The 15,102-nt window shown below is 36.1% G+C and overlaps 1 protein-coding gene across 11 annotated transcripts in view; it reads left to right on the forward strand.

Annotated features, from left to right (window-relative positions):
• Positions 1-15,102, forward strand: part of LOC102536955 (uncharacterized protein NECTIN3-AS1-like) — a 232,031-nt gene that overhangs the window by 919 nt on the left and 216,010 nt on the right. For all 11 annotated transcript variants that reach the window (XR_012074797.1, XR_012074796.1, XR_012074798.1 and 8 more), the window contains exon 2: positions 1,964-2,058. Coding sequence is in view for 2 of the 11 variants with exons in the window: in XM_072965560.1 (XP_072821661.1) it covers positions 2,047-2,058 (12 nt within the window). In the remaining 9 variants the exon portion in view is untranslated. The remainder of the gene's footprint in view (positions 1-1,963; positions 2,059-15,102) is intronic.

Here is a 15,102-nt window from a genome sequence, read left to right on the forward strand (position 1 = left end):
TACTTTCTAATGGGCAAGACAGATAATGAACCATAAATAGGTAAAATATATGTTAGAAGGCAATGAGTGTTATGGAGAAAAAATAAAATAGGAAAGGTGAATGAATATTGAGTGTTGAGGTTGGAGATCAGAATTGCAGTTTTAAAATAGTGTATCACTTGAGTAAACACCTGGAGGAAATTGAGGTGACAACTCATATTTTCATCATCTTTCAATGTGCTATTTATGTTACTCACTAAGGGAGTGAGTGAGATAGAGAAGAGGTCAAAGGACTGAGCCTGGGAGCACTCCAACAGTAAGTGTTGGAAATGAAGTGAAGAGAGATGAAGAAGAAACAGCAAAGCAGTTGGTAGGAAATGTTGTAGAAGCCTCCATGAGAGGCCCCTCACCATCTGGGCATGTGTGAATAGAAGGAGTCTCAGGAAGATTTAATGAAGGTATTAACTGAACTTGGCATTAAAGAGTAAGCAGCGCATAGATGGGTGGGTTGTTTTAAACAGGTAAAATTGAGCACAGAGGCAATTACTGAGGCATGTGAAAGAAAATCAGATTTGGAGATAGATGACTATTTCAGTGTTCCTGGAAGGAGGGTTGGTTGGGGTAGGGAGTAGGAGCAAGGTTTGCTGGGGTGAGTTGGGAGAAGAAAGATGAAAACTGGAAGTTGAGACGATGAACCATCTTTAAAGAGTTGAGCATCCCATGATACTCACTGAGGAAATTTTGAATTAAATCAAATAAAGACAAAAGTCTCCAAATGGGACTTTTCCAGGGAGATGCCAAATAAATCTAATAGTGGCAGTTCTCTGGGATGGGGCTTTTCGGGGAGTTCCAAACCCATTTTGTTTCCTCCAGTGGCTTCTAGGCTGCTGGTTTTTATAACTACCACAGTTCCAAGACCCCTGGTTTAAGGACCTATCATACAGCTGGGAGAGAAGAGTGGGAATGGCACAAGTTAAAAAATGGCACAAGTTCTTGAGATTCAGCCATTTTTCTTGATGCAAAGTGTTACTTTCCAGAGTTTCAGAAAGTTGTTATTTGTAATTTTTACCTGTGTTCTTATTTTTTAAGAACTTTTATGGAAGAGTAGACTTTCAGGTGTCCTTACTTTCCTATTCTAGACGTGCTTGTGCTTCTCTTGGCTGTACTTTTTAACCACCAGTTTTTTCACAGAGCCAGGAAGGAGCCCAAACAAAGATTTATCATCTAAACATATACAAGCCTTGAACAAGAGAAGACCAACCTGCATATGATTTTCTTGAGTGTTTAAAATTTTTGTTTACATTATGTTTATTAAAGTTTTACCATGCAACTTTTATGCCATGATGAGCAAATCACAATCTTGGCTTTCTTCTAGGGGCCAAAGAATAGGTAAATTAACTTTAGATAAGAAAGAAGATACCAGGAGAAGAATTTTGAATGTGTAAGATGTAAGGAAGCAGTGGAAGATTCCAAACAGAAAGATACAACTGGGTTTGGTAATCATTGAGGATGATAATCATGATCATGATTGAATATGGTGTTTGTAGAAGCAAGAAGACTCAAAGTAGCACACTGACATTTTATATAGCTACTTTTATGCTAATTAAAGATCTTTTGAGGTAATGTGAAAGAACTGCTTTTTTAATGCCTTGTTTTCCTAGCCATAGATAAGGAAAAGTTTTGGATTTAAAAGAAGAATATGTGAAAATGCTGGCTTCTGCTGATACCACCTATAGTTAGTCAAGACATGCGAATTCAAATACGTCTTAGATATGTGACACACCTACTTTTAAAGTGAGCCTCATTCACAACATGAGAAAAGATTTTCTTGTTAAAGACAAGATGAATTATATAATGAATAAAAGAAGAATCCAACCCAGCAAACAGTTTATTTCTATGCTATTCCAAAATAAAAAACACTTAAATACATTACTTTTTTTCCCTTATGGTGTAACTCACCTATGGAATTTAAAATCTTTTACAGGCATTAGTGGAGAAAACAAGTTAATTTTTAATCTCAGTTCTGATCCTGCTTCCATACTGCAAAATGAATCTGGAGAAAGTCACATGGCCATATTGGTTAGTCTCACTATTACTGGGTTTCTCTGTAGTTGTAGATGTGCCTCCTAGTTCTTCAGTAATCCTTTATTTGTCTAAGTTGACACCTTTTCATTTTTATGCATTTGGCCATGAAGATTTTCTTTTGCTCTGCCAAATTTGTATACTCATCCCTGATTGTTTAACTGTGAATAGACACAACTGAGTAACTCTTAACTAAGGAAATTGTACATATTCATTATGAAATTTCCCAACTTTGTTTCCTTCTAAACTATCTTTGTGGTTTTATGCATCATCTAAACTGTCTTTGCAGTTTTATTTATCTTCTAATTTTTCCTATTTCAAAAAAATGTTTCTTGTCTTTTTTTTTTGGTTTGGAGCACAGAAAAATCTATTGCAGGGCCACGCAAGGAGGACGAGCTGATCACTCTCGAAAAACCCTAACTCCTGTTTTCTTTTTAAAGACTGGTCTACTTTTTGTGCCTAGGACCCCATAAACTCCATCTTTTTGGGGGCCTTGTCTAAGCAACCACTCTCTCCTGCATTTTTTAACCACCTTTTTTTGAAATTTACTTTCTCCTAGACTTAAAAAATTTTTGAAATTTCCCCTACCCTAAAATGTAAGCAAAGAAATACAAACAACCACTAACACAAAATGTTACTCTCAATTGTTTCATTTTTTTTGCTTTCTTTCATGGCCTAATGAATGATATTTATTTGTAATGAGTTAATATATTGATACATATTTAAATTATTTCCTGTTTTAACTATTGTAAGTAATACTTAATACTGGAAGACAATTCTTATACATATTTTTGTACATATACTTATGATTTATTTAGAATTAGTTCTTACAGGGTGCATTTCTAAGCCAAATTTTGCAAAACTGAAGGTTTGTAATAAATTGTCTGATAAATTTTCTTGAATGGTTGTATTAGTGTACACTCCTGTTAACAGTGTGTGTGTGTGTTTTCTAGCAATCTTTTCAAAATTGCATTTTAATATTAAAAAATCATTTCCAAGTGAATAGGTAAAAGTATTTTCTTTATTTATTTATTTTTATTATCTTTATTGTTAATTGCTTTTCTTTGATTATATGTGAGGTTTAAGGATCTAATTTGTATAATTTAATTCTTTCGTATTTGTTAAATTACCCAGAACATCACCCATCTTGGTGAATGTTCCATGTGCTTTTGAAAATCGTGTATTTTGCTGTTATTTGGTAGTGTATTGTATAAATATAAATGAGGCCTTTTATATCTTTATTGATTCTTTGTTTAATTATTCTTTCAAATAATGAGAGGCATAAATCCCCAACTGTAATTGTCGATTTGTTTATTTCTCCTTTCATTTGTATTAGTTTTTGCCTTGCATATTTTTAGATGTGTTGTTAAGTGCATAAACATTTTGGATTATTATGTCTTCTTGGAGAATTAACCCTTTATCATTATTTAATATTTCTCTTCATCCCTGATAATATTTTTTGTCCTCATGTCTACTTCGGTATTAATATAGTTGCTCCAGATTTCTATCTTTTTTTTTTAATTAAAATTTTTTTTTTTTATTGAGGGTTAGTCAGTTTACAACATTGTGTCAGTTTCTGGGGTACCCCGTAATTCTTCAGTCATACATGAATATACATATATTCATTTTCATATTCTTTTTCACCATGAGCTACTACAAGATATTGAATATATTTCCCTGTGCTATACAGTATAAACTTATTTATCTGTTTTATATATACCAGTCAGTATCTGCAAATCTCGAACTCCCAGTTTATCCCTTCCCACCCCCACCTTGGCACCCACGAGTCTCTATCCTATGTCTGTGAGTCTGTTTCTGTTTTATATGTAAATTCATTTGTCTTTTTTTTTTTTTTTGAGTCCACCTTTAGCATTTGCATTATATATCTTTCTCTATCCTTTACCTTTAATCCACCTGTGGCTTTATATTTATAATGAATATCTTGTAATCAGCATATAGTTATATTGTGCTTTTTTTTAATCTAATATGACAGTTTATCTTTTACATAGATGTGTCTGGACCCTTTACATTTAATGAAATTATTTAGATGATTGGACCAATATCTATCATTTTGCCAGTTGTTTTCTATTTATTACTTTCCATTTATTTTTACCTCTTTTTCTTCCTTATTTTAGACTATTTTTATAAATCTGTTTTAAAATCACTGTTGGCTTATTATTTTTTATTTTTCTTAAAGAATGTTTAATGGTTGCTCTAGCAGTTACAGTGTAGTCAGAGTCTGTATTACAGCACTTTGCATGTAGTGAAGGACTTTACAACAGTATGTCCCCAATCTCTCTCTCTCATTGTGTTATTGTCATACATTTTATTTTTAGCATATGCTATAAGCATACAATAGATTGCTACTGTTTTTGCTTTAGGCAGTCATTTATCATTTAGAGCAATTAAAAATAAGAAAAAATAAAATGCATATTATATTTTTATTTATTATTCAATTTCTAGTGTTCTTGATTTATTTGTACATCCAAGTTTGTGATTGGTGTCATATGCCTTCTGTCTGAAGAACTTTCTTAACATTTGGTGTAGTGCAGATCTGCTGGCTGTTAATTCTCTCTGACTTTATTTATCTGAGGAAAGTTTTATTTCTCCTTTATTTTGATAAAAATTTCACTGGGTTTAGAATTATGGATAAGAGTTTTTCTTTCAGCACTGTTAAAGTGACACTTAACTTTTTTCTTCCCTGTATTGTTTCTGATGAGACATTTGCTGTAGTTCTTAACTTTGTTCATCTGTATATAATGTATCTTTTTTTCCCATCTGACCGTGTTCAAGATTTTTTTCTTTTTCTTTGGTTTTCAACAGTTTTAATATGATATATGTAGTTGTTTTCTTTTGTATTTTTGTATTTACCCTGCTTGGTGATTTCTGAGCTTCTTGGATCTGTAGTTGGATTTTTGTCATTAATTTGGGAAACTTCTCAGCCTTTGTTTCTTTAAATGTTCCTTCCTGCCCTGTCCTCTCTCTCCTTTGACATTTTGGTTACATATGTTAGACTGATAGTGTTCCATGGCTCTTGGATCCTCTGTTCATTTTGTTTTAGCCATTTTCTTCTTTGTTTCATTTTGTTAATTCTTTTGACTTATCTTAAATTTCACTTATTCTGTTCTCTGCTGAGTCAAGTCTGTTGTTGAGCCCATTGAAGACATTCTTTATGCATGTTATTATATTTTTATTTCTAGCATCTCTGTGATTTTTTTGTTACGGTTTTAGCTTCTCTACTGAAATTACCTTCTGACTTTACATGTGGTCTACCTTTTACATTAGAGCCTTTAATATAGTAATCACAGTTATTTTTAATTCCTAGTCTGTTATTTTCAACATCTATATCATATCTGAGATTGAGTATCTTTATTGCTTTATTTTTTGACAATGCATTGTTTTTTATTTACTTTGATGTATGCCTCCTAATTTTTTGTTGGCATTTGAACATCTTGTGTAGGATAGCAAAGACTGAGATAAATAATTTTTATGCCTGAAGATGACACAACATCTTTCTTCTGCTAGGCTTTTAGTATAGGGGAGGTTGGGTCAGTTAAGTCAGGAGTTGAACTCTATTTGCATTTTATTGTTGCCATGGATACCTTCTGTGCAATACCAACTCTGAATCCTTTAGCATTACCTTCTGCTCGGGGTGAAGGCTGGTTTGTCAGGTTTTTCTGATGGCTGCTCTCCACCTTCTGCTTTGGATCTTCTGTTTGAGAGATCTTCCGTGGTCTTGCTCTTTTCCCAAAAGTGGACCAGTGTTCCTTGCTACTCACCTTTGGTTGCATGATGATTGCGTGTGTGTGTTTGGTTGTGGTGGAGTAGTCTCTGTTGTTTTGATTAAGATTTAGTTTTAGGCATGTTTTGCAACTTGAGTCATGGGAGTGAGATCTTCTCATGATATTGTTGCTCACCCAGCTGGAGAAGAGGTTTCATGGTGTGGGCCCAGCACTTGTTCCTGACCCTCCCCTAAAGGTAGAGAGTTTTTTTCTGTTCCAGCCTCTTAGCTACAGTGGGTTTCAACGGTGCCCAAAGGGAAGGGAGAAAGGGCTTGTTTCTCTTCTTCAACAGTTGAAGGCCTTTTATCATACGGGAGATAGGAGAAAAGGATCCAAGCGGAGTATGGTTTTGCGGTAGAGACTGTTCCTTCACCAGGACTGCATCTCAGCAGGCTTAATTAGTATTCTCACCAGTGTTTTTGTGAGCATTTAGCAAGGTCTGTGCAGAGTGGGTCTGCAAGTGGGAGCAAGTTCTATGTGTGCCACCCTCAGGTGCTTTATTCTCTGGCTAGCCAACAGTTGGCCTGTAGCAATTCTTTAAATATTTTAGATGAATTCTTATTACATGTATCCAGCAGCATCTTCCCCAAGTCATCAAGTTCTTGCTTTCCATCTATCCTTGGAGTGCATTTTTTTTTTCAGATTTCTGATTAGTTTGTTGCCTTGCAGCCTCAGCTGAATGATAGGTTTAAGTATTGTAGATTTTCTATCATTTTATTGTTGTGTACTTAGTGTGAGATTACATGGAACTTACATTTTGAACCACCGCACCTTGAGTATAGAATTGAAGCAGGATATTGAAGCCATAAGGACACAAACAGGACAGCCAATCTACACTGTTGTTCTATTCATAGCACTTGGCTATTGGAGTGCTCCCAAACTGAAAAGTCTTGTTCCATTTCTGGTAGAGAAGATACACCTATTTAAGGCTCTATATCTAAGAAGCTGGAATAGAGATTCTTGACTCTTTAGAGTAGCAAAATGTAGTAAAAGAGTTGGATTTTGCAATCATCCTTGCTTTCAAGTACCCTTGATAGATGATTTTTAAAAAGTAGAAGAAAGACAGAAAAATGTTGAAAAGAAGCTGAACTCAGAATAGTGCTGAACAGTGCCAGAAAACCTGCTGGCCATCCCAGCTCTCATATCGTGGCATCCATCCATTTACCTGTAATCTTAAAAGATATTTGATCAATTTAACATTGCTAATGCATGGTGAGACTGCTGACTTTTTGGTCTGTACATTTACGTCGTCTGGTTACACCAGCATGGAACCCTGTAGGAAAGGATGGTACAGCTATGATTTACTGCACAAGATTTAGCCATCTCATTGTATGGGAATGATACTCAAATTGTCGGAGTATCAAGTACAATAAAAGCTTTATCTGCTTTCCTGTCCTTCCTGCCAAATACACATGACAAACACACATTTCACTTTAGAAAAATGCTTAAAAGTACTCTGAGGTGAAAACTATTCAAAGGTCTCCAGTTTCGGGAGAAAGAACACACAGCAGCAAGGCAATTGCAGATCAGACTGATCTTCAAGGTAACAGGATACCCTTTAAGTCCCTTGAACTATGTCTCTTTTGTATATAACACTACAGAATTGTCAGAGAGGAAAAGAGAGAATCCCGTAGTACCTTTGAACCTAAAGTTTAAAAAATCTAATTCATTTTATATTCAGTCATTTAAAAATATAGGTCCTTAAATCCTGATCTGTAAAGTTTTCTTGATGGGATTGTGTTGCCACTGAACACTGCCAGCGACTCTGCGTAAATGCTAGTCTTCTTTGTTCTGCTTGCCCTCTCTCCCTTTTCTGTCTCACCACGGCCCTTCCTTTGTGGCTTAAAAATTCTATACAGACTCATCATTTTTATGCAGCTTTCACAGATAGATGGCCCCCGGGCCTGGTCTCTCAGCAACAGTTCAGACCTCATGTCTGATTCTTTGCACAGCTGAAACTAGCTGTGTGTTTTACTATGTGTTTTTATATATTCATATATTTATGTTTATCCTGTAAGCCATTAAGTGATATATTTATCAAATGTGGAAACATATCTACTTCTTTCACACCTCTTTACAACATCTAGTATATGCTTCTGCTTTTTAGTGTTCCTTTGAGTTAAGATTAGAATGAAAAATAAAATCAAGCTATGAAACTACTGACATTTGAAAAATCTTACTGGCCAACTATGATTACAACTGGTTGGGGTGATATGCAAAGGAAGGATGCTAACTTTCATTGAGCACAGGGTTATGGACCAGGTTATATTTCTCTTTAAATTCTTTCTTTCTTTCTGTATATATGGTGTATGTGTATGTGTGTGTCATGCAGGCTTAATTATTCTAATTCATATATATAGATGGAAAAATGAGCTCAGAGATAAAAGAGAGAATTTTAACACAGGAGTATCTGGCTGTAAAGCCAGTGCTGTAGTCAACAACTGACTCCCCATATAAACTCACCAATGATTATCTTGAATAACCCATTGACTACGCTCCAGGGTAAGACTTTGACACTCTTATTTAAGTACCAATTTTATAAAGAGCCCATATCAGGACACCAGTTATAGTGCAATCTCCTATTGGTCTTATTATTGAGATCTGATGGCTGAAAAAGTACAGCTGGTTTTAGAAATGCCTGCTAAAGATAATACTTAAAGGTATTATTGTATTGGGTCTTTGCAAATAAAAGTCTTTTGACAATATCTAATACTTATTTATTAAATAGTTGTCCTAGACACACAACATCTTTAACTGGGATGAAAGAACTCTGTTTAATATAAAAGCCAGCTACCAAAGCTTTTGCATACAAGGGGAGCAACTAGATTCATTTTGGAGAGATGACTTTGGTTTGGAAATGGAAGAGATGACAGATATGACAGACTCACTCTTCCTGCATTCATGGCCTAAAATGGGTTTGGAAGCTCCTATGACACTTTAAAAATCTTGGTGGCTGGGGCTAGGGTCCAGGCATCAGTTTTTAAAGCTCCCCAGGTGATTCTAGTGTGCCACAAGTTTGGAAACCACTGGTCTAGAATCTTGCTACTCAAAGTGTGGTACTGTGCTTATTAGAAATACAGAATCTTGGGCCCCCACTTCAGGTCCACTGAGTCAGAATCTGCATTTTAACAAGATCTCTTGGTGGTTTCTATGCACATTAAAGTTCCAGAAGCACTGGGCTAGAAAAAAGTTTTCAACTATGGCTCTGCATTAGAAACACTTGAGGAGCTTTTAAAATATAATGATATTCTGGTCTCAGCCACAGCAACTCTAATTCATTTGGTATAGGGTGGGACCTGGACTTTAGTATGCTATATACTTCTCAGGTAGTTCCAATGTGCAATCACTTTTGTGAAATAGAAGACAAAACTGAGCACTGCATAACTTTGCACAGAAGAAAATCTGGAGGTTACTCAGGTAGCCTGGGAGGTTAGGGACACAAAAAAAGGTGAGATTTAAGGATGCATATGCTGGGTGATGCACCAACGTGTTAGGAAGCAGGACTTTGTAAGGAAAACCTTTCCAATGAGAAATTTCCATGATAACAGGGAGGGAAGAATAGAGGTTGGTTGAAGGACTTTAAAAACACAGGTGTAATACTTGATTTTAGGTTGTTGTTTTTGTTATGAAGCAGGATGAGGTGAGCGTAACATTTGACCCTACTAGTTCTCAGAATTCTTGTGAAATGTGTAAAATCCTCTGAGAATTATGTAGAATGAAGGCTTGAGCTACTTAAAATATAAACTACAGAAAGAGTAACCCCAGAAAATTGGAGAACTTGAAGATGGAGGCATCTTGTTTTTGGTCACTTGGGAAACAAGCATATCATATAAGGATAGTTTATCCTTTGACCACCAACTGCTTTTTCAGGAATGCATAGTATTTCTCTAGTCTGATTCTAGGTCAGTATATCATTCTTGCTTTTTTGTTGTCTAGCCTTCTTTTTGCTCACTCATGCTGCCTTCCTCTAGAGTTTCATGTCATCCGTTTAGTTGGAGGGACTTTCAGATTCTCATGTCTAATTCTTAGGGCAGTAAGATTTTTTACTCTTTTTTAAAATTGAAGTATAGTTGACTTACAGTATTATATTAGTTTCACATGTACAACATAGTGATTTGATATTTTTATGCCTTATGAAATGATCACCAGGAAAAGTCTAGTTACCATATGTCACCATACAAAGTTATTACAATATTATTAACTATATTTCCCATGCCATATATCAAATCCTCATGACTTACTTATTTTGTAGTTGGAAGTTTGTATCTTTTAATCCCTTTTACCTATTTCACTTATCCACCCCCGACCCCTTCCCTTCTGGCAAGCACTAGTTTGATCTTTGTATTTATGAGCCTATTTCTGTTCTGTTATGTCTGTTCATTTTTTTTTTAGATTCCATATATAAGTGAATCATAAGGTATTTATCATTCTTTATCTGACTTATTTTACTTAGCATTATACCCTCTAGATCCATCCATATTGCTGCAAACATCATTTTATTCTTTTTTATGGCTGAGTACTATTCCATTGTATAAATATACTACAGCTTCTTTATCCAGTCATCTGTTGATGGACATTTAGGTTGTTTCCTGTCTTGGCTATTGTATATAGTGCTACTATGAACATTGAGGGTATCTTTTCAAATTACAATTCCCTGTAGATGTATGCCCAAGAATGGGATTGCTGGATCGTGTAGTAAATCTATTTTTAGTTTTTTGAGGAATCTCCATACTGTTTTCCATAGTGGCTACATAAAAATACATTCCCACCAACAGTGTAGGAGGGTTCCCTTTTCTCCACACCCTCTCCAGCATTTATTGTTTGTGGACTTTTTAATGGTGGCCACTCTGCTGGTGTGAGGTGATAGATACCTCATTGTAGTTTTGATTTGCATTTCTCTATAATTAATGATACTGAGCATTTTTTCATGTGCCTATTGGCCATTTGTATCTTTATTGGAGAATTTCTTGTTCATGTCTTCTACCCATTTTTGGATTGGGTTGTTTGTTTTATGTTATTAAGTTGTATGAGCTATTTATATATTCTGGAAATCAAACCTTTGTCCATAATTTGCAAATATTTTCTCCCATTCTGTAGGTTGTTGTTTTGTTTTGCTTATGGTTTCCTTTGCTGTTAAAAAACTTATGATTTTAATTAGGCCCCATTTGTTTATTTTTGCTTTTATTTCTGTTGCCTGGGTAGACTGCCCAAGGAGAATATTGTTAAGATTTTTGTCAGCGAATGTTTTTGCCTATGTTTTCTTCTAGGAGGTTTATAGTGTCTTGTCTTATGTTTAAGTCTTTAAGCCACTTTGAATTTATTTTTGTGTATGTTGTAAGGGAGTATTCTAACTTCATTGATTTGCAAGCAACAGCCATCATTTTTCAAGATAAGTTTTCTGCCTCGTTCTCTCGTCCCCCTTTAGAATCCATATAATGCAAATGTTAGTACACTGATGTCCCAGAGGTCCCTTAAAATATCCTCATTTTAAAATTATTTTTTATTTTTGATGTTCTGATTGAATAATTTCCACTATTTGTCTTCCAGGTCGCTAATTTGTTCTTCTGTATCATCTAATCTTTTGTTGATTCTCCCTAGCATATTTTTCATTTCATTTATTGTATTCCTAAACTTCAGTTAGTTCTTTCTTATATTTTCCAGCTCTTTGTTGAAATTCTCATTGTCTTCATTCATTCTTCTCCCAAGTTTGGTGAGCATCTTTATTACCATTATTTTGAACTCTTTTATCAGGTAAATTATTTACCTTTGTTCCCTTAGAGCTTTTCCCTGGGATTTTTTTATCTTCTTTTATTTGGAATGTAATTCTCTGTCTCCTGTTTTGTTTGACTTCTGTGTTTGTATGAATTAGGTGAAACAGCTATGTCCCCCAGTTTTGAAAATGTGACTTTCAGTTTGAGCATCCCCTGTGTAGACTGTATGTCCTGGGCAGTTTTAGCAAGCTAGCTGGAGATGGAGTGGGTGGGGGCCATGGAGATCCTGGGTTGCACTGCACAGGGCCATCCTTGCATGATGGCTGAAACTGGAGCAGGTGCATGATGGGGGATTCTTGGGTTCTCCATGTCAGAGACACCCTAGTGAAATAGCTAGAGCTGGAGCAGATACAGGCATGGGTTCTGGGGGTGCCCCATGCTAGGGCCATGTTTCGGGGATTGCTGTAGTTAGTGTTGGCCAAGGGCCTGGGTTGCACTGGGGCAGCCTTGGCAGACTGGCTAGAGTGTGGACCATATTCTCACCATGCTATTGAGGTGGAGGGGGAATGCAAAATATGGTGCTCTTTGGCACCTTTGACCCCAGAGAGAGTTCCAGCAGTTCTCCACTTGTATGGCAGATGCTCTGGGGTTAGTAAATGGATTTCCTTCATGTATAGTCTAGGTACCCTTTGAATAGCTGTTTTTTCACTATTTCCCAGGGTGGATGAGTCTACAAGCTGACCCCTCAGTGATATCCCTCCCTAATGGAGGTCACTTTGTTGGGGGTGGATTCCCATTGGTACCATGTCTGTCTTTCCTACCCGTCTCTATGTGGTCTCTCATTATTTGTTGTGCAGAATCTGTTCAATCAGCCCTCAGTTCTTCTTTAGGAAGAACTATTCTACAAGTAGGTATAGATTCAGTGTGTCTGTGAGAAGAGGTGAATTCATGGTCTTCTACACCATCCTTTTTGTATCAGAAAACCCAGGACTTTTCATTCTAACTCTTTGTGTCTGATTCTTTGTGTCTGATTCTTCGTGATTACATCCAGACACTCCTAATAAACTTCGATTGCTGAGGGAAAGACATATCCCTTTTAAATAATGAGACAAAAAAAAAATCACCAATCGATAAACCTAGAACTTTCTTTCCCTCTGAAATAAGAGGAGTCACTTATCTACACCCACTAGTTTCAGAGGGAAGTATACAAAACTCCCCTTGAAGCATCCAGGTCATTTGTATTAAGCTTGGGTACACATTCTGTGTTTACTGTGACTGTATCTTGTACAAGACATTTAATCCAAAGAGAATGTTAAGCATAGTAGCAAGAGTTTAAGATATTGAGCCATCAGGTTCCCAAGGGAGGAAATGCTTACCTCACTTCATCTAATCTCTCCTGCCTCCTTTCTGAAAGAAGGAAAGATGGACAAGAAGTAAGAGCTATAGAAGATTTTGTGTTTAAGGTGGTGACAAGTTTTCCAAAAATGCTATTTTTATGTATATCTTATCTTGGAGCACATTACAGAGCAGGGCTTCTTTGGAGCTTATGCTCCTGCACAGAAGTGTCAATGTAAAAAGTTGGAAAATGATCAAAGCTGGGTGTGGGCAGTCTGTGCAAGGGTGAGTGTAAGGGGGAAGAGCCAGAGTTGAGAGAAAGCAAGGTGATAATACCAAGGCACTCGCTCCCCTTAACTGTCAAGTAGTATATAATTTTCACTACCAAAATTTAGTGTCAAATTTCTCTAAATCAGAATACAGCCCATGCACGAATCTCCTTCATTTTACTATTTAGCAAAGTAGAACCATATTTTTCCTTTGTGAGTCAATATGACATTAAATAACTAAAACTAATTTCCCTCTATCAGTCTTTACTTGATGTTAGGTTCCAACCAGAAATTGAGCAAAGGATGTCTAGGAAGCCAGCCTGGAAATAAAGGAAGAAACATTAAATAACTGGAGCAGCAAGCAATCTGAGGACATTTAGTGAAGAGGCTGCTCTCCATACCTTTGGACTTGCCGCATACGAGGAGATGCTAAAAACCTGCATCTGGAATAGATTAGTAAGGGGGAAGAATTCAGTGAGTTCAGTCTGAAGTCTCCAATTGGCATGCAACATCTGGAACATCAGCCCGATGCACATGATAAGCACACTGTGTTATCAAGAAAAGGGTAAATCCTTTTGTGTACATTATTTGAGCAGGGAGGAGTGATGTATCTCAGTGAGATTTTCAACAAAATGATTACATTGTTTGTAATTGGGCTTAAAGGGTTAAGCTTTCCTTGTTCTAAATATTCACTTATTTGGAAGACCTGCCCCCCATCTTCCTGGACACCACTTTGGATAACTTAGATGTCATGATATAAATATTTAGTTCTCTCTTAGTTACCAAATAGTATGCTTCTTCCTCATCTAATCTTCTGCTTGCATCTGTCCTTTTAACAGTGTATTAATATCACCATTGCAAGTTAATTTAAAATTATATTTATTTGGTTGCTTATTAAAGTATGTTGGAATGAACTTCTCTCTCTTTCCTTCCCTTTATCAGGCACTTAGCCCACTTTCCCACATACTTTTCAAACTCCAACCAAACATAATTTGATCAGAATGTCCCCCTACCTACCGTCTCTCTAGCCTGTCTGTTCTGTTTCTCATCTCCTATGTTGAAACTAACACCTAGAGAGTTTGTTTCTCCATCATTGTCATTGCTCACCTCCAATTTTAGCTCTTCAGATAATATCACACTTCTCTCTCAACACATATGCAGCTAATTCAGCTGCTTGACATGTTTACTCCTCACATTTATACAAAACACATTTAAACTTTCGCTTTTCATTTGCATCTGCATTTCATCCTCTTTAGAAGAGAAATCACACAAGAGAAGCATCTGCCAGTTTTTGTTTCAATTTCATTGTACTTTTATTTTTTTTTCTTTCCTTTTTTTTGATTCATGTAGTAATGAGAGGAACTATACCACGGTTGTGTAATACTCGACTCTTACCATCTCAAACAAGGAACTGGAATCTCAGTAAATGTATATGTATGTAAATATATTTGGGAGCGATATTCTCTGCGTGTATGTATTTCACTTGGATGGATGCACAAGGTCATGTGTATAATGTATATTTACAACAAGGTTAGAAGATTGGCAGCTTAGCTTTCAATTCCTATTAGACAGGAAACAAACCAGTCTCTTCTCTAGCACAAAACCACCAAAGAGTTAGTGCTGTCTGGCAGTTGCTTTCAGGTGAATGATCAATTGTTCCTTTGCTTCTAGTTCTACTGGTGAAATTTCTATCCTGGACCAGAAATACTCTAAAGCCACACTTTACCCTTTCAGTACTTTCAGACTCTAGGTCAGGCCTTAGATTTTATCTTAAACACTCACGAGTTTTTTTGTTTTTCATTTAATTGTATCTGTATAATAATTTCTTGGTCTCTACTTCAGAATTTGCTCGAGTTTAATTAAATAACTGCAAATGATGCTGCTGCAGGCAGTATCAGGGTAAGAAGACAGGCTGGTTTGGTAGCTAAGCAACGGGCCTAGAAG

Source organism: Vicugna pacos, chromosome 1, assembly GCF_048564905.1.
Source record: "Vicugna pacos chromosome 1, VicPac4, whole genome shotgun sequence".
Lineage (NCBI taxonomy): Eukaryota > Metazoa > Chordata > Mammalia > Artiodactyla > Camelidae > Vicugna > Vicugna pacos.